Here is a 20,427-nt window from a genome sequence, read left to right on the forward strand (position 1 = left end):
TGTAAGGTGTAGAAGAGGGTTTTTAAAAAATATTAGAACAAGGTTGGAGCTGTAAATGAACTGGTAAATAAATTGGTTGACTACTTTATTTCTGTAAAGCTTTTTAATGTAAAGTTTAATATATTTAATAAATCAAATATAAGAAATTTTGCTTTTGTTTAGTAAAAAAATTGTAGAATACAGGGAGCAGTGGTGGTGATTTTTCCATTTAAGTTAGATCTGAAGATGACATCTTGGACTGTGGGAAATGATACTGGGCATTGTTCAGTAATTTGAGACACAATTATACATTGGTTAAAAAATAAATGAATTAAACGACTAGTCCATAATAATCAATCAAAGACTTAAAAAATCATCACACCCTTCAAGAGCATCACTACATTGGACAAGTACTGGTTTATATAGCATATTAATATTGGAAAAAATCTTGTCAGGATGTCACACTTTTCAGATTATTTTCATTTGTTGTCTTTGGTTGATGGACAAAAATGCGCAGAGACCGGTTGGAAACATGAAACAAAGACCAAGCCTACCTCGCTGTTGTGTCCTCTGAGGTTGAAGTTGACTCTCTGCGGGGTGGGTCGGTCCCGTCTACAGTGGCTGGACGTGAACGTGACCCCGACGACTCCTCGGCCGTTGCCGGTAGCGAGCCAGCCCTCCTCGTAGTAGCGCTTCCGGCACACCGGCTTCTCCTTCTCGCTCTTGGGCACCCGGCCTTTCCAGGACAGGCACATGATGTTGGAGTCGCTGCAGAGGACCGGGCCATGCTCCACGGCGGCGAACATACCTGCTGCTCTCAACGCCTCTCCGTGGATCAAAAAACTACCCGGAGGGGGGTGGGAGTTCCCTACGGAGGGGGGGTCGGTACCGTTATGAGCGCCGCTCCTCCGCCGAGGTTACAGGATCGATGTCGGATGTGACACAGCGACAACGGTGCATAGTACTTGCGCTTTCCCTCGGCTATCTTGGTGATTTGCAACTCATTAAAAAGGTCTGTCAGTGAAAACTTCTTTAAAAGCACAAATGAGGTCACAAAGCTGGGGACTTGAGCATTGCTAGACTGAAAATATATAGCTGCATACACAACAAAAGGCACTCTTTTAAGTCATTTTGATGTATTTGACCAGTGAGCTGCCTTGTTGATGCTGTCTTAAATCACAAGGCAACAGATGACAGTACCGGAAAATGATTTAGAAACCAACTGTGCGCAGACTCGTGCCAGCTGATCACGAAAAAAACATCCACGAGGAGAAAAAAAGGCAACCCTTTCAGTCCATGCCCAGTTTCCTTCCAGTTGAACTGTGTATCGTTTCTGTCCAGTTCAGTGTGTCATTTCAGGGGCACCGCGTCCTCCTCATACAATTCCGACTGTGAGTGTGAGAGGAGGAGCAGGGACTCCTCTCCATCAGCTGTCAGCCCGCAGGAGATCCGCTTCCCCCGGTAACGTCATCACGTCAACCCGCCTCGGGTATCCCATGGAGGACTGCTGGGAGAGGGAAAAAGGGTTGTCAACACACAGACACTGTAGCTTTAAAATGAACACATGTGAAATAGAGATAATGACTGTTTTTATAAAGTGGAGAAATGGACGGTATCGAGCACTCACCTGCCACCCACAGCTGCTCATTTAAATATTAATGAGCTAGCCTAAAATTACCTCACTTTTACCGCTAACTTACTCACGTCTCCCTGAGCAACCACTTCATAGTCAGAGGACTATCCTGCTCAGCGGAAGGATATTTAACTAATTGCTGAATTATTTAGCAGAGCCATGTATCATTTTAGCTCTTTAGTATTGGGACAACGCGGCCTCTCACGGCAGAAATGTTTAATAAAATGCTTTAAAAAAGAAAGAAAGATGAAAATAAGGAGACAACAACACAACAATGTGATTAAAAAAAACAGGGGAGATTAAGAAAAAAATAGACCCACAGACGAAACAAGACACACGGACCGGTGGGCAGTCACATAAAATGACACCGATAGACGGCTGCTGGGTAAAATCATGTCGATATTTGTATTAAATCTGTTGTCATTATGTGAAAATATCGTATCCACACCAATCCTAATAAGGCTCACTTATGGGCGACGGTTAAAGAGCATCCCAAATAACCTCCAGCTGAAGATACACAGTAAAATAGGACTCAGAGCCACATTGATACTAAGGTTGTTAACTAACATCCAAACACCCATCATCATCGCCGACTAGCCTCACAGCTAGCTGGACCCTGATGCTGGATCACCACTGAGCTCAATGGGCTCCACTGATCAGAAACATGGCGACAGGGAGGTTTATCTTTCCCCGTCACAAGTTTGTCTTCTTTGTGTGCTAATCTAGTCTTCGTGATGTTCGGTAAACGCGGCTAACATACCGTCAGCTGCCTGTTATCTCCTCCACAAAGAGGTAGCTCCCCGGCTAACGCTAGCTGAAGCTGAGCCACCATCGGCGGATACTGACTCTGTCCATCCGCCGCTGGCACTCGTCGTTAACGGGCTATGGCTAACAAGCTAGCCGACTAGCTTGTCTTAATGTTTATTTTAATATTCGTGTTGTAGCTATTTGTGACTATAAGTGTAAGCTATATATTGTCGGTATAGAGGACAGACCTGTCGTCACCATAGCCGGAGCACCACAAGTATCCAGTGAAGAGCTGCTTACCTCGGCTGTGTGCTGCTGCTTCTGCCCGCAGCCTGCTACTGTACACTGGCAGGGCCCGACAGCTACATCACGTGACACACACGTGATTTACACCAATTAAATTAATCTCTACTGTTTTAATTTAACTTTTGGTCATCCAATTTTCTTTTCAGACAACAATAACGAGTGGTTATTTGATTTTCGTTTTAAAATACAAAAGATTAAATTGAAATACGAGCTGTTTTTCTTTTTCGTGGTCAAAAAGGGCCGAGCAGAAAATGGTTTGATTTTCTTTTCATATTTAGAATAGTAAAAAATAAAATCACTGGCAAACAGAAATAAATAAGGACCCGTTTATCTTATTCTGAGACCGGATGTCGTCATCAAGGCAAGAGCTTTAAAACTTTTTCAGTGTTGTTTCAAATCTATGATCATTTTAAAGGTGCCAGATGGTACTACTGTTGAAATGTAGAACCTATACTGCACCATAAAGACAGGGATTTCTAATCTTGTCTCCACCCAATTATATCAATGAGGTTAGGCTGAATAACAGAAACACCTCTCTGTATAATGAGATATAGTTCAGCAGTATAACAAACAGCTCCAAACAGCCCCCAAAATAACCATAGAGTTGTTTTAATGCCTCTCTGAAAACAGTTTCAACAAAAACTGAACATTACAACCTTTATAAAGGGAGAATTTACTACAGGACTGTTGTAGACTACAATACTTTTAGCAAGGTGGACATGATGCACTGGCAACAACCAATTTATGGCAGTTAGTATTTGTATTGTTTATTCAAGTAATTCAGCGGATGTTTACAAGAAGCTATCTGGTAGACACCACCGCACACAAACATAGCAGACAGAGGAGCTCTGTTGTCAGTACTGTTTCGGGGCAAATAAGCCAACTCATTCCAGAGGCAACATGGTGACCCTGGTCTGTTGTTGTTGTTTTTTCATAACGCTGCAGGTGATAAAAGTATGTGGTGGTGATGATGATAACAGGGTGCATAAACAGATGGTGGTTCAGGATAGTTATCAAAATCAACCAAAGCAATATATCAAAATACCAGCTTTGCTCAGTCATGGGTATATTTTAATCTTTAAATTTAATTAATAATCTTGTACATTTAGTGAATAAAAATGTGTTTGTGAAGTAAAAATGGTTAGGAAGTAGGTAAAGGTAAATTAACGTGTTCAAGGCATCAAGGTAAGTAAAACACTGCAAGTAATTTCTGAAACAGTAAATGGTAAGTATGAAGTTAGTAGGTAAGTTATAGGACTGGTGTTGATGTAAGAAATAAAAGTAAGCACTAAGGTAGATCTGAAAGTCAGTATTAAAGATTTGTTGTAAATATTAAGGTAGTCTACATATTGGGTAAGAATTAAGATTAGAAATAAGATAATTCACTTTAAAGTACCGCTTTCAGATTGGTTTGTCAGGTTGGTCATGTGTAGTGCGCCAGGTTGATAAGATGGCTGCTTCTCTGGTTGACTGCTGGAGATTATTGTGGTACCTGTGGTGTCAAAAACAATACCAACAACAACAACAGTTTAGGAATTAGTAGCCTGATTACACAAACATGCATGATAGATTTATCTACTTGTATTTAAAGGAATATTGTTAAAAAATAATTTGCAGCTTATACAAACAAGAAACAGAACCTTAATTTCCAGTTTTCTGCATGAAGCAAATCTTTTATTCAGATGTATGTGGTAAAATTGAATCTGTTTATTACAGTGCAGCTCCTAAAGTCTGATGTAGGTGCCCTGCTGGTTTGTTGCTGCAGTAAAATATGTCAGTTTACCTGTTCCAAGTCTCCTGCTGACTTCAGCATATGCTATAAATGATGCTCCAGGAGCTGCTCTGTGGTCAGGGCTGGAACTCCAGAGACGAACTCGAACTAATGTGGGTCTGAGGGATGCATCACTGTTTCTGGGCATCCCTTCATCACCAGCCAGCCGTCTGGCTCGTGTCTGGCTTGTTACTGTCATCCTTTGGAACTGTAACGGCATAGAAACTCCATCTCCCAGACTCTTTGTTTCAGACTTGCCTAAAGAAAAAACACAACAATCTGTATATGATGACATTTTAAATTTGTAGTAGTTTTTGTAATACTTCTATTTGTAATTGTAAGTATACATACATGTTAGTCAGTGGTGGTAAGGTAACTAGCTTTAACATACAGCAAAATGCCATCCCTGTTTTTCATTGCTGTTCTGTGGACATGATGGTTATAATCCAGGCCTCAGTGTACATCAAGATGTGGTTGTGAAATGGTTCCAGTTCTGCAGTTTGTCAACATATAGTATAAATGGCAAATTAACTTTAAACATATTTTGTCTGATAGATGAAGGATAGGAAATACTTACTTATTTCTCCACCTGATATGTCCAAAGTGAACCATGTGATTGTGAACACACACTTTTTTAACTTTATTATTATTATAAAGTGCATAACTACTTACCAGAAAGGCAAAAACATTTAATCTGCTAATCTATAAAATGAGCATGATATAATATATAAGGAAGAAATCCTGTTGGACCACCTCCACACTAATAGCTCATCCAGCTGTATCATCTTGTTTCCACAGCTGACATTTGAACCAACAGCTCAGTGCAGCAGCAGCAGCAGTTCATCCTCCAGTACACACGAGGGCAGCACTGACAAAACGTGTATTCCTTTAATACTTGCAAAAACATGGCTGCTCCCGTGGTGCTTGGCCGAGATGTATTCTCTCTGGCAAGGCTACTGACTGGAATATCACATTTGGTAATGTTAATGACATTTTTTTTAAATGTTGCACCATATCTGCGAGTAATTAACTAAAGTGACAGTGTTTCAGGACTGGAAATTTGGATGTAGGAGGTCAGAAAACCTCACATTGTGGCCTCAGAGTGCAACTGGAGCGTCGTGGTTAACTTGTACAGTAAATGTCATTTTAACTGTACTGATATATGTCTGTTGTTTGCAGGGACCAAGAGCTTTGAGCGCTTGTCCAGGTCACAGGAAATGTAATATAATCCGGTACGTAGCAGTTTTGTTTCTTCTCTGCTCGTTTGAAGTCTCTTTAGTTTATGAATAACTGTAAGAAACACAATGGTAGGTCACCTTTAAGCAGTCATTATACAACGTTTTGTTTTCACGTGTTTATTTTCTTAGTTAAACTGTCAAAAATGGTCCCGACAGTGTTGCACTTTGTTCATTTAAAACAAATACATTTTTAGAGCGCATTTATAAAAAATGCAGTGAAATGTGCTTCACTGTAAATAAAAATAAAAAGATGAAACATAATTAAACACATGAAAGATTTTAAATTATTTTAAAAGTGAAAAATATAAAGGACAAAAGTCAAATCAGTGTATGTAGCCTATCAAAATATTTTTTAATGGATATGCAGAAGGAGATTTTGCGTTCAAAAGTGCAAAAGACTTAATCATCTGAGATTTAGATAAACAGTTAGGATTTATATTTTGGCATCTAACCTGTATGAAAAGTAGAGCCTGACTGATACTGGATTTTTGGGGCTGACACTGATATCAATAGTAGGGAGGAAAACATTTGGAAACAGAATATATACATAAATGCACACTTTTTTATAACGATCCTTCAAATGTGGTTATCAAATACTTGTGACAAAGATATGTAATGAAGGCATCTTATTTTACAGTTTGACAATAAACTTTTTTGTAACTTTTATTGTATTAACTGACATCAGTGCACTGAAACCGTAAACATCACTGTGAATTTAATAATCATAAATAACTATGAATAAATAAAAAAGAACAAAAACATATGTATATATATTAAACTTGGATTCAGAAAAGTGCTGCCTGTATTTTTTGGGATATTTTAATATGTTAGCAAAGATTCATTGTTATGTTTCTGCAGGTCTTGTCTCCCTTTGACACCCAGCACCTCCTTCCACACAGCAATGGTGTTTTCATCAATACCCTCACCAGTAAGTTATCACTACAATATTTGTATTCATCTCAGACTACTGACCTGCATGCATCTTGTGTCTTGATCACATTTACCTCATTCCAACTTCTTTGCAGCAGGAAGTCATTCTATGGCAACTATTTTAGTTTCAAGTCTCTCAATAAGTATTTGTACTGTTTTTCTTTCAGATCACTGTTACAGAAGATCCTGACACACTGTTTCAGAGGGTGTCCGTGCTGGTCAAAGGTCATGACAGTGCCGTCTTGGACAGCTACGAGTTCTTTGCCACCATGGCAGCCAAAGAGCTGGACATCAACATCAGCAGAGTGTGAGTCTGTGTTCAGTTAAGCAGCAGGAACAGCTATTATAGTATATGATTCTTAATGACATGATTTGATCTTTTCCCTCTGCAACAGCTTTGAACCCCCCAAGGAGATGGAGAGGTTGACACTCTTAAAGTCAGTCCACATCTTCAAAAAACACAGGGTCCAGTATGAGATGAGGACGCACTACCGGCGTATTGAGGTGAGCAGCTTAACTAAATAAGTCACTGACAACCTTTTAAAAGAGACCTTCAAAGTGATCAGGCTTTATTGAAATGAGACAATGGGCCAGATGAAAGAACATGTTCGTATTTTTTTTCTTCTTAAATCTGTCGTACTTTTTTCGTGTGGTGGAATTTATGAGTGTGCCATGTCGGATTCATCAGACACTCACCAGGAAATAAATGTCGTAAATGACATTCGTAAACACGATGAATCCCACATGTTCTAAATGAACGCACGTTCCGGAGAAAAGTAAATTTACATGAAATAAAAACAAAAATGATTTAAAATTGAATTAGATGCCAAAAACATCTTGCTAGGGGGGGGGGGGGGTCATCAGCCAGGGAGCTAAACTATAACTTTGATCACCAATATTTCAGTTAAATGAATAAAAGTAATTAATATATAGTCAGTTTGCATTGTGGAAAAGTAACTGTGGACAAGTCGCTTTGTAGTTTCAGCCGATAATATTTATATTGTAAGCTTGCATTATATCATAGTTTCAACTGTCAATTTAAATGACTGATATATCTACCTAAATTGTTAAATAGCCTACTACTTTATACTAAATAGCTTAATACTTTTGCAGAGTAATGTCATCATGATTATGGATTCAGAAGTGCAATTTAATGAATGGGACATAATGCATTACTCAGGGAGTGAACTACATGGGGAGCCGGGGGGAGCTTGGCTCTCCTCAATAAGACCTGAGCTCCTCTGATTTGTGATTTTTTTTTGCGGAGGGTTCTCTAAAATACTGACAATATAATATACACTCAGCCTGCCAACCAACATTATTAATTTCTCTGTTAAGTGGTAGTCAGCATACAATGATGTTAAAAAGAAAATCCAAGTCAGTTGACTCTGAAGACATACTGTACAATGTTGTTTGGTCTTGATAACCACATAGAGCAATAACCCTAACCCTTATGTGTTCATTCATTGATTATCATTTCGTGCCTATCTATACAATGTCATTTGCCTGATTGGACCTCTGTTTATGGTTGTGTGGAAAACCACAGGCGTGATGAATGACATTAACAGTGGCTCTGACACACTAGTGTTTTTCATTAGGCTATCATGGCTCCTTGCTTTCCTCACACATATCTCTTCCTCACATCTAAACACTTTCCAGCAGGGATAGCAGAGAGATGCAATTAGAACACGAGAAAAGAAAAAAGAAAAACCTTTTGTCTTATGATTTTTTTTGTTAATAATTATAGAGGTGCTACAGACCCTTGTCATGGCATTTTGACTTGTCCAAGTAGGAAAAACACAGGTGTAAAACCTGCCGCCCAATCGATAAACAAGCCAATAGAAGCTGTGTTGCTGTCCTGTAAAAAAAAACAAAAAACGTCTGCATAGGAAACACCTGTGGTAGTTCGCTTCAAGCTCCCTTGAGACACATTTAAAGGATTGGAAAATCCTCTGTGATGGCAGAGCTCAATCAATGTCCAGGTCACACGTTGAAAAAGGGGAGGAAGCAGAAATAAAAGAATGGAAAGCACCAAGTGTGACACTGAGCTCAATACCTGGACCCAGAAACAAAGCAGCTGAATGGATCATTAATTTCATTATTTACACACCTGTGTTTTTCTTCCTGTGATGTCAGCTGTGAAAAAGCCCATTTGTGTTAAAAGGTTAAATTTCTATTATATAAGCCTCACATGAGTGTTCATGACAGTAGATTATCATTTTAAGATTTCACTTCTTTTTTTTTGTTGTAGCTGTCTCATATGACTGGCTCCACAGCGAATGTGTACCTTGAATACATCCAGAGGAACCTCCCTGAGGGTGTAGCCATGGAGGTGACAAAGGTGAGGCGCTGCAGAGTCGGTCGATCACCAGCAATAATCCCTCCTGCTCTAACTGCACACTGGAGAGGTTTCGGGCCACAAATTAAGTTATTTGTTTCTTTTTACTTGTTATCAGAGTGCCATGGAGAAGATTCCCGATCACATCTGTGAACCCATGAGTGACCTCCTCACTGACGACAAGCCCAGCCAGTGAAACAAGTCTCTTCTCAGACATCGAAGAATATGTTGACATTAAAAAAAAGCAATACTGAGGTGACATGAGCTTGTCATGGATTTCTGAACTGTTCATCACATTGAACTCAGCAGTGACATTATCATCAACACTGAGCTGAACACCACAGAAAAAAAGTCCTCATGTCAACTTGTAACAGTCTGTCTTCATTCCTAGTTGTGTGTTTTTCTTTTATGTGGATCAGTGTGGAATCTGTGTTTTTGTTGCCCAATAAATTAACAAACTCTGCATTTAATGACAGATTTTACTCAGACTTTTGTCCTGTTAAGTCTGAATCATGGTTGTGTATGATGATGTACGGTAGAATACAAAACAAGCACACAAGAAATTTCTTTTTTTGCATTTATTGAATAATTAGAAAACATGATTTTTTTAGGCAAAAATACTAGCTGCAAAATTCCAACATTCATCTTAACAGTGAAAGCAACATGGCTTATTTATTCTGACTGAGTGACTTCCTGTTTCCTTGTATAAATCCCTGCATTTCATCATCATAGACATTTCTCTCCGCTGCTCTATTTAAAGACTGTTGAGGACAGACTCCCCCCTCTCTGTTCCTGAAATAAAAGGACTTGTCACGCAGAAATGACACTTAGATACATCATATTTAAGCATAGTGCTTCATCTCCACAAAGAAAGGAATAAGTAAAAAGCTTTAGCCTCTGTTGCTATCCACATTTCCAGTGATATAAAACATTATTCTCAGTTCTTCCTCACTGTCAGATAAAGACAGTGGCAGGTTTAGTTGCACAGACTGTACCTTATTATTATTATTATTCATAATAAGGTACAGTCAAATTCATGGTTGGGTCAAACCACTGACCTCATTTATGAAAAGGTCTTTTAATGAAAATGTGTCCTCAGGACAGCATAAGTAGAAATACTGGTCAGACCGGAATTTATATTTAACATTAATTACCTCTCTTAACTAATTCTACCTCTGACTTGTATTGGTAGGGGTAATGCAGGCATTAAAATGTGCATCCTATTAGCCCCAGGTGAGCTGTGCACTCCTTCCACAAATTATTCCTTTAGTTAAGGGCAGAGGGGATTAACAGCCAACACAATTCTTTAAGAAAAGACGAGTGATATCACAGTAATTGTGTGCTTAATCTGGAAAACAATATTCTAATCACGGCTGCTTTTATATTAGTGGATATGAGACATGAATCCTGAATAAGAAATATGGTAAATTTCATATTCAGAGATGAGTGCTAAAAAAACTCCTGAACTAAAACTCAAGCTTTGACAAGTTCATTTGACCACTATTTATTTACTATTTTATAAAATACACCTTCACTATCTCAAATTAAGTTATGAAAGAATTTCAGTCAGTATTATTATTAAACATCTGAGTAACATGAGTGTACTGAATCAACATTATCTTAATAAATATATTGGTATTCATTTCATTTCACAGAAAGAGCAGTGATCACTATTATTGATTTGTTTTAATTTGATTCATTACATTTGGACTGGTTCCATCCATTTCCTATTGATCTGCTGGTAAGTGTGCTTAATGACAACTTTAAGCGTATCTCAGGTCAAGCCTGTCATTTTCATGTCAGTTATTAGTGCAATAGTCTAGTTTAAAAAATGTGCTTATCCTACATTTTCCTGCCATATAATTCCTTGTACCTATTAACCCACAGTCTTCTTGGTCTCACCTGGTTTGTTACAGCTCCGTGTTTATTCCACCTACCATCCTGAAAGAGAGAATCTCCAGGCGTCAGAGAGAAAGGGGTTTAGGGATTAAAGACGCAAGAGGAGGCTCACCTTTTCAAGTGAAGTGCCGCACCTCAGGTGTCACGCCACTGGTGAAGGAGGGGAGAGATGTGAGGGAGGGCCTTGGTTCCTGGGGCCTGGGAGGTTAACTGTACTGTGTGCCCCCCTTCAGGAGACAACAGTCAGTCAGTCTATTATAATCAACAAAAGGGAGAAACAAGAAGGGACTGCAGAGACGGAAGAGGCAGCAAAATGTACTGAAAGTGCTGAAAAGATGGGGGAAAAGATAGACAGAAGAAGGGGGGAGAGTACAACACCTTTCTGTAGCTATTTTATGAAATAGACTCTGCTTGTGATGAGTACCTCTTGATGTCTGCAGCCGTATTTTAGGCTTCTGCGATGTCTGAGCGGCTCAGTGGAATAAATGCTTGTTCATCCAGACATAATGCCAAATACTTGTTTGTGCCAGCAGTACATACAACATACAATATTAATGCTGAATGCCTCTTTACATGACTGTGCTTTTGCATTACAATAGGGCTTCATTGTATCTTTATAAATTCAGCAGGCCTAAATTAGCACCGCATTATGCAAAAACAGCTACATGCATTCATAAAGCTTACCTAAAGAGCTTATGTAATCCAGTTTGTTTGTTTATTCCATGTCCCATAATTGAATGTGGTTGACTAACATTATTATATTTTAACTTAAGTTGACAATAAATGACATTTTAGAAGCTATATTCATGTGTAATTTCCCTTTTTTGTCGCTGACTGAGCCAGTTCGTAACAAGTTGGTGAAATCATCCATCTGATAATGCTATTTCTCTCTGATATGAGGTACTTCATATCCAACTGCATACATGGCAATGAAGTTGTTTTTATAAAGATAAAAACAGACAGGAGAATAGAAATGAATATATTATAAGAATATTATTAATTTATATAAAGTATCTGTAATAATAGAAACTGAATGGTCAAAATGCACAATCATAAAATTGTCTGAACTTCTTGGTCACCTCTGAAATCTCAATCAAAATGACAGACAATGACTGAATATTACAGTGAAGAAAAGGGACAGTCCCTGATCATATAAGAGTGCTGATCCTTTGCAGATGATGTCCTCCTTTTAATACATGCTACCACTGAATTTAATCTGTGACGTGATGCTCAGTCAAAAGCATTTCAGTGCCTTTCAAGAGGAGTTGCTCTGAGTCCTCCGGTCATATTTACACAGTAATCTACATGATGAAGCATTTCATTCTTTTAGGTTCTTGGAAACTAAAGATGTAATTCAAGGATTATGTCTCCAAGCCTGCTTCTGGACTGTAGTAAATTTCAGCCCTCTGCAAGACTATAGAAATGATTCAGTAAGATCCATTAAATGTTAATAAAATATAATGTTCATTTGTGGCTTTTGGTCCTCCACACTCAACCAAACAATTCAGTAAAAGTAATAAATACTTTACTTTTAAATAATCACATTAATACTTGAGTAAAACATAAACACTGTGCATTAGTTTGACACTGCAAATAATGTTTTCATATTACAGATTTGTTGTAAATTGTAATGACAACTCTCAGACTTGTTTGTAAATAAACAAAAAAGGAGAAGTTGAGTTTCTTTTTAGTTTTATTTTTTTCTGCACGACTATCGCATATGTCTTGACGTTTCTCATAAAACACATTCACAGGTTCACAAAAGTTATGTTACTTACAGTGAATAACGTATTTATAACACTTCAAAAAACTAAACACAGTAAATGGTAATGTTGTATCCATAAGTGAAGCAAAAACTAATGGAATTTTCTTTCATTTATAAAAGCTACTAGATATATTTCAGTATACTATTCCTTTATAATGCTTTTTCCTTTTTGTCATTACACAATAGATTGCTGAAGACAAACACTGATGTTCCAAACAGCAGTACTCATAACTTAAAATAGCTGCACATTAAAGATATATAATATAAAATTAAATACTCATGAATACTTGACAAATGGAATATTGAGTCTGTGAAAGTGAGTCTGTTAAACAATATTTGCTGCACTGCTTGGTGGGGTTATAATACATAACTATTTCCATGTAACAAAAGGAAAGGTTAGGGAGGTCCAAGGTGTACTAAACTAGTTAATGTGAGGTCTGTTGTGCATTTTACCCCCATTTTAAACATACTATGTCACCCATTTCTTTATTCTTTATTAAGAATCGGGATATTTTCTTAAGGCTCACAGGGTGACTGTAACAAGAACCACAGAACAATTAATGAACTTTGACAAGAATTTGTTTGCTTTCAAACTTGATTTTTTTTACAGCTTTTTCTCAACAATGTCAAATAGTCCCTTCATTATCAACATTATTCCTTTTAACGACATAGGTAACAGAGCGTGAGAATGCCTTTACATTGTTAAGGTGTGAGGCATTTTGTGTGTCCTCTGTTGTCATTAGTCATTTTCACATTATTCATTTGCCAGTAAGAAATATCAATATCCAAACATTTGGCTACAGAGTATGTCATAAAGATACTCAGAGACTTTGTATAACACACAGTTCAGGGGCATTTCATTTACTGCACCTCTTTAGGCCCTGTCTATATTAACAAGTGCTCGGTTATTGTTTTTAGGGCAGGCTGTGTTAAAAGCGGCGGCCACCAGGGGGCCCTGGCCACCTCTGGCCTCTGCCAGGTAGGAGGTGAGGCGGAGGAGAGACCGGTCCATTGTGGTAGCTGTGTAAAAGGATAAAATCACACATTGGATTCTTGGCTTTGGCCAATAGGGGGCACACTCTGACAAGAGCAGCCATCTCTGAACTACTGTAGTGGAGGATGTTTCATGTTAGTTACTGTGTAGCTTTGAGAGGCAAAAATACAGTGAAATGCCTTTTCCTGTTTCATTATTACATGCACTATTTAAAAGACTCCATATATTTGAGCAGTGAGTATAGTTTATATTTACTAACTGAGTTCTTTGTCTCAACATTGTTGTAGTAAGATTTTTATTTGAAAGAGAAACTGGGAAATAAATTTGATAATTAAAGATAAAGTAAAAGAAATCAAGCTATAATGAGGATTTAGAGAAAAGGAGGGAAAGGACTGTGCATTTGTGTCACAAACCTCAGTCTTTTTGCTCGCAGTTTACACTTATATATTTAAAGCTGGAGTGTGGAACTTTTGTCTCACCCTTCTGGCAGTGAGAGTAATTACAAAAACACTGTTAGCACATCTACATCAATGGCTCCATCACATCCGTTCAGTCCAATCAAATAACATTTGGAAAGTCTTGAAGAGCCGCACAATTAGTCTAGCCCCATTCAAGTTAGCAGAGACCTAACAAGGAGTTAAGTGGCTCATTTCTAGTGCGCATGACCTCCCATAGAGCACACGTAGTATATATTCACCCAACCAGCACAGGAATGTCAAACCCAACACCAGATTAAAAACTCTGGTATACTGAGAAATACAGTCAGATTTATCTGGCAGTGATGGCTTTGATCAGCACTGTGTGAACTCACTGGGAAGGGCGTGAATATAACAGATGTTCATTTATATGCAAAAGTTCCGCATTGCAGGTTTAAATGACAGATTTAAAATAATACAACTGGTATAAGAAAGTCTCACATGCTTACCAGGTGTATTTTAAATCAATTTCCGGATCTTAAAAGTTTACAAGCAAATGGGAGAGAATAGTGACTTGCCAAGCTTAAGCATAGTAGTAATACTCAAACAGTTCTTACCCTCTTGGACCTCGGGGGTGGAAGTGGCGTGGAGGCCCAGGGGGCGGCATTCCACGGCCACGCGGATGTGGTGGACGCCATCTGAAACCGGGATGACCCCGAGGAGGTGGTGGAGGGGGTCTGTGCAGGAACAGGACATGTGTATGTGTCAGTAAAAACTCTTTGTAGTGATTCAAATGAGCAAGAGTGTCTGCAAATGTAAGATCAGCTGAGAGGCAAGACATAACTTCCAAGTGGAGGTAAGTGGTTTAAAAGGTGAAAATTGCACTTTAAATTGGATTATCAAAACCCTCAAAAATGTATGGTGCTCTTTTTACCTCACCAGGCACAAACTACTTTTAAACTGGCGAGGACTGTTGTTCAGATCTCCATTTGACTGTCGCAGTGGCTGCATGTGTGCGTGTGGGAAATGGTTACCTGTGCATGGGTGGGAAGGGACCTCTTAGATGCATTGGTGGAGGTGGAGGAGGGCCCATGCCCATGGGTCCACCTCTACCTCGATGATTTCTCATGTCTGGGTAAGGTCGCATCCTCCCCATTCCTCTGGAATTAAAAGACAATTAATCACCAGTGAAGCAAATAATACGAGCAAGATTTTAGCATAGTAAAACCACCAGTGATTAGTCGAGTACCTCATCGGTGCAAATCCATTCATGGATCCATCCCTCCCTCGGCCCCTCCCATGTCCAGGTGGACCAAAGCCTTTTATCATCCCTCGTCCACCACACATGCCACCTCGACTCATTCGACCTCCTCGACCACGACCTCTGAACCCACGTCCCCTAAAGCAGATGGAGCAATGTGACAAAACAGTCATTATGCTGATTAGTCCAAGTCTGATGACAAACCCAAAAGTAGTTGGATGCTTAAGTTTAAAGAGTGCCTTGACACCCCCTGAAAATGTTGCTTTTGCTGACTTCCAGTGGTTTAACGTTTCACACAGATGTACTCCAGGACCCTGCGACATCACTACCGATTGTGGTTACATGTGCAACAGTGCAAACCTCTGACCACACCCAGCCACACTCACAAGTGATCCTGCCACATTTTGAACATCTTGAAGTAGGGCTGGGCGATATGGACAAAATCAAGTATCACGATATATTTGACCAAATACCTCGATATCGATATTGCAACGATAATGTATATTGCAAAATATTTACACAATGAAATGTTTGATAAATAATCATCGGTAATGTGATTATAATGACAAAGTGGGTAAAAGGTAAATAACAGAACAGCTAGAACAGTCTGGTAAGTTCAGAAAATTACAAATTTTTACAGTAATGCAACATTTAAAAGCAGGAAAAGACAACACTGATGACATATCACGATATCCTAAATCTAAGACGATATGTAGTCTCATATCAAGATATTGATATAATATCGATATATTGCCCAGCCCTATCTTGAAGCCTTCCCTTACATGCTAGTCAGAAACCATCATACAGTTTTAGGCTGTTAGGAACCACAAGACTGACCTGGCTTTGTTTTCGTTTATGGGTCTCTCAGATTCATATGTGGAAGTCTTTGAGGTTTCTGTCACCCTTTCTTCAGTGTCTGCATCCATCTGAAACGATTCAGGTCAACATTTATATACATATACATATACACTACCACCATGGAAAACTCTTCCAACATGATTATTTAAGAGTAACATTTTCACATTTCTTACATACAAAACTAATTTTCTTCCATATATAATATGTATTATTCAAACACTGCAGCAAAGGAAAATTAGGGCAATTTACCATTTGAAAAGTAAATTCATGCAGAAAGAAATTGTGAATTCCCTGCAGCTGCAAGGTAATCAAGCATGATGTGAACAAATGGTCGCCTCTTTTCCAAAGATTTATCTAATAGGCTGAAAAAAAATAATCTATGAGAGCGCCCTTTAGCAAAAAACTGAGTGTTGGCCACTTTGAATCGACATGTTTTCACATGGTGGTATCTTTATAATGCAGTGAAAACATTACTTTTTATGGTTTTCTTTGTCACGCCCCAATTTCATTAAAAGGTGGATGGATTTGTACATCAACTTTACTTCACATGAATATGAAATGAATATAACCTACAATATGTGCAAAGTGCAGGCTGCTGACAGTTCAAAAATACAATTTTTTAATCAGGAGATATATTTATTACAAAATAACATCCATATTGTCCTTTTCTAACCTTGAGACAAACTGATTTTTATTTTGTGTAATTTCTATTGGACACTATAACTTTAAGAAAACGCTACAATAATATAACTACTATTATATTTGAAATGCTTAATGAACAGCTTTTCTTGCAGTTACTATTTGATGATGTAAAGAGATTACTTTTGACAATAATAATAATAATGATAAACTATTAAGGCTCAAATATAAAAGACATATTTAGGTACTGTATGTCTTTCTGATACATAGGTGTTAGAATGTCACTCAGAAGATCTTGGAAACATAAAACCCCAGCGCTGCATTCACTGCATTGTTATGTAGCTGGGTGTGCATGCCTACACTGAAGCAGGTGACAAATCTGCAAGCACGGAGAACCGCATGTAAAAGCTGATAGCGGGAAAATTATTAATAGTCCCAAACCCCAGATCGCTACTGTAACATGCAGCATCTGTGCCACTGATAGACTGGAGTGTGAAGGGACGGAAGGGAAGACATTTGTTATATAGGGCAAAGGTGGAGGAAGGAGGGGTGGGATTTAAGCATGAAACTGCCATGTAACATATTTGGAGAAAGTACGTAATGCATCTTTGAAAACGGAAAATTTGCCCTGAAGGAGAAAAAACTGAAACAGACGCCTGTAACTTTGGTGTTTGAAGCGTTTTTGTTAGTAAAAATCCAGCAATTCCTGTGAGGTTAAGAATTACCCTATTAAAAATAAACTTATCTTATGATGAATTATAAAAAAGGACACAATATAAATATAGCACGACTCTAAGTCCCTGCAGGAAGAATCTTGTTTAAAACAAGACTGTACATGATAAAAATGTCACATAGTATGATGAGGTCACTACGAGCACTCCCTGCAGGAACATTACTTTCAACATATTAAACAAATGAGTCTAGAATATGCAACGTTTCACACAGGGAATTCAGAAATATCTATAAATACATTATAAAAACAAATGTTTTAAGATTTGGGATAATTTCTTATTGTTTAAAGACTGATGAACTGTGAGTTCCATCACCTTAATATACTTCATTCATGCAGCTACTTTGTGCCACACTTCCCCTGAATTGAATGTACAACCAGTTGTCAGTTTATTAGGTTAGGCCCCACAATAAGAAATTCATGAAATCTTCGGGACCTTCGAAAACTCTTTTAGACAAAGTGTTGATTCAACTTCATATTAATTTTGGAGGCTAATTTGTGGTGATGATGAAGTGTAAGGCTCTATACTGAGAAATGTTTCTAATATTGCAAAGACTATCAATGTAACTATCTATCAATATTTTAGGGCAATGGTTCTCAAACTTTTTCCAAGTCAAGGAAAAAGTTTGAGATTAGGGACAGTTTTGGGAGTCAGATCATAAATCTGACTAGACCCTCATTTGAAGATTTTTGGTTCTACGTGTTTTATTACAGAAAATGTATAAAACCCATGAACAAAATGGGTACATACAACAATACATTTTGTCACTGTGTTACTCAAAGATGGAATCATAGTGAAAATAAATTAGTCCCATTTTTCCTGGGGGGCCCCCTTCAAGGACCCCTGGTGGTCCCCGCACCCCTCTTTGAAAACCATGGCAGGGTATTCAGAGCAAAAGCTTTTCGTGAAGCAGTGCACTGTACAGTCTGTGACAATTATCTCGATAAACCTGAAGGACTTGAACTATCCCATGTAAACCCATCACTGCGTTATTTTAAAGTAAATAAGCCTGCAGCGCCAAAAGTACACCGAGCGTCATGGAAACATTTCTATCCTGATCCTGAGAGGCGATGGGAGCTGTGTGAGCACTGAAATATTGAGCTAGGGCCAGCAGCTATACGACATATAGTCTCTAATAGTTATCCTATTACTGTTTAGCACAGAGGAGCTCGGGCTGAGCACAGCCACTCAAATGATAACGCGGAGCGTCTGAAGGGCTCCGTGTAATTCCTGGAGTTAACATCGCTGAGTACACCAAACATACAGTCTGTTGTCTCCAAAACAGCTGCAGCGTTTTAAATAGTATTAAAGTATGCAATAAAGGTCATGATAGCCACATTATTAGTTAAAAATATGACATAAATAAGCCTGATAACGAATGTGTGAATGTTAAATAATGTATAAAAGGGGCGTTTCTGTCATTTTTTCAATCGCGTTGGTGCTGAAGGGAAAGAAGGAACGACTTACTTCAACCGGTGGTGCAGGCCAGGTAGATTCAAAAGAGTAATATAGATTTGCGTCTTGTTAAGAAAAATAAAAAATATATTAGAAAAATAAAAAATTTACAAAATTTCCTGCTGCTTCTTCAGCTCCTTTGCGCTCTGAAATGGCGGCTTAGTCAGACTTCATACATCCCAGGTTGGGATTTCTTTGTGAGGAGACGGTCCCGCCCATCGCACAGAATGCTGGCGTCTGATTGGCTGTTTGATGTTCTCGCTCAGGTATTCTGATATTCTGATTGGAGGAATGGAGGGACGTGCGTTCTAATTGCCCCTGAAGACGGTTCATTAATTAAATGGGCCACAAATGTATTGTGAATGGGAGTTATTAGAAAATATCTTTGAGGAATTAACCTGGATCTGACACACCGTGAAAATGTCCTGCATGTCCCAAAAAAAAAAAAAAATCCCAAACGATCCTGTGATATTTTACAATTATGGGAAAATGGAAAGAATTGGGAAGACAATTAACTCATGCTATAGGAAAACAACAACACTCACTTTTTAATAAAGTTCATAAAGAAAAAAAAAAGATATCATGCAGTTACTTACACTCTAAAATATGCCACAAATAAACCATAGGAGAAAGAGTGAAAAAACACTATCAACAAGAACATGAGGTTTCTCCAAACCTCATTTTACACACAATTTGAGTTTTTTCATCAGTTAAGTTGCATCACATTCTCATTCAGATACCACATACATCACAACTAACAGACAGCTCCTTCAAATAATGATCATTTCATCCAAGGCAGCCTCATATACAAAATAATTGCCAAGTGCCCGCTGAACAACATTTACACAAAAAGGGCAAAACAAGAGAGAGGGAAACTATGAAATGAAACCGACCCATTAAGTTAACGTAAATATGTTGCATTACTCATCAGAAATACAAAAGGATTTCCATCAAATGTCCAGAGGAGAGTAAACCTGATGCGTAAAATGGTCCGTTTTGCGTCCGTTACGCACGGCCCAGGATGTCTGAAAGCTTGTTGATGTACTCGATGGTGTATTTGAGGGTTTGTATCTTGGTCAAGGGTTGGCCTCTCTTGCTGTAGTCCGGCGGCAGGTAGTCACGGAGCTGGTGTAGAGCCTCTGCAAGACTCCTCATCCGCATCTTCTCCCTCTCGCTGGCTTTCATGCGTCTTTTGGTGGACATCTTGGGCTTGCTCTGCCTCGGCGCTGTTGGAGTCGCTCTGCCAAAGCCAAAAGAGAAGTCCTTGATGTCCTGGTGGCCGCTGGAGTAGCACATCTCCGGCGAAGAGCACATGGAGTCGATGGAAGACTCCGGCGAGGAGGACTGGAGCGAGTCATGGTCCTCTCCAAAAGCGCTCTCATGGCACTTCCAGTCAGAGAGTATTTTAGCTGTAACAATCTCCAGGTCCATGTTAGAAATATCCCGAGACTTCCAACCGCTCCTGCA

General features: G+C 38.7%; 4 protein-coding genes across 5 annotated transcripts in view; 1 reads left to right on the plus strand and 3 right to left on the minus strand.

Moving 5' to 3' along the window:
- The window catches only part of tulp4a (TUB like protein 4a), a 29,188-nt gene extending 26,503 nt beyond the window's left edge, over positions 1-2,685 (minus strand). The window contains exons 1-2 of one of the 2 annotated variants that reach the window (XM_062437235.1): positions 2,608-2,685; positions 534-1,486 (exon numbers count right to left, since the gene is read on the minus strand). In XM_062437235.1, coding sequence (XP_062293219.1) covers positions 534-785 — 252 coding nt within the window. In that variant the 5' untranslated portion in view covers positions 786-1,486; positions 2,608-2,685. The remainder of the gene's footprint in view (positions 1-533; positions 1,487-2,607) is intronic. The other variant, XM_062437236.1, reaches the window with a different exon arrangement.
- A 2,616-nt stretch (positions 2,686-5,301) lies between these two features.
- Positions 5,302-9,405, plus strand: mrps10 (mitochondrial ribosomal protein S10). Its single transcript, XM_062437237.1, has 7 exons — positions 5,302-5,413; positions 5,616-5,668; positions 6,533-6,602; positions 6,772-6,911; positions 7,000-7,108; positions 8,856-8,945; positions 9,061-9,405. The coding sequence occupies exons 1-7, from the start codon at positions 5,342-5,344 to the stop codon at positions 9,136-9,138; spliced, it is 612 nt and encodes a 203-aa protein (XP_062293221.1). The 5' UTR covers positions 5,302-5,341; the 3' UTR covers positions 9,139-9,405.
- Positions 9,406-12,757: 3,352 nt separating this feature from the next.
- On the minus strand, positions 12,758-15,600 carry si:ch211-51e12.7 (uncharacterized protein LOC336335 homolog). Its single transcript, XM_062436943.1, has 5 exons — positions 15,551-15,600; positions 15,266-15,415; positions 15,051-15,176; positions 14,634-14,753; positions 12,758-13,626 (listed from the first exon to the last, which is right to left on the minus strand). The coding sequence occupies exons 1-5, from the start codon at positions 15,598-15,600 to the stop codon at positions 13,536-13,538; spliced, it is 537 nt and encodes a 178-aa protein (XP_062292927.1). The 3' UTR covers positions 12,758-13,535.
- Positions 15,601-19,965: 4,365 nt separating this feature from the next.
- On the minus strand, positions 19,966-20,397 carry msgn1 (mesogenin 1). Its single transcript, XM_062437683.1, has one exon. The coding sequence runs from the start codon at positions 20,389-20,391 to the stop codon at positions 19,966-19,968; it is 426 nt and encodes a 141-aa protein (XP_062293667.1). The 5' UTR covers positions 20,392-20,397.
- Between the last annotated feature and the right edge of the window lie 30 nt (positions 20,398-20,427).

Source organism: Scomber scombrus, chromosome 17, assembly GCF_963691925.1.
Source record: "Scomber scombrus chromosome 17, fScoSco1.1, whole genome shotgun sequence".
Classification (NCBI taxonomy): Eukaryota; Metazoa; Chordata; class Actinopteri; order Scombriformes; family Scombridae; genus Scomber; species Scomber scombrus.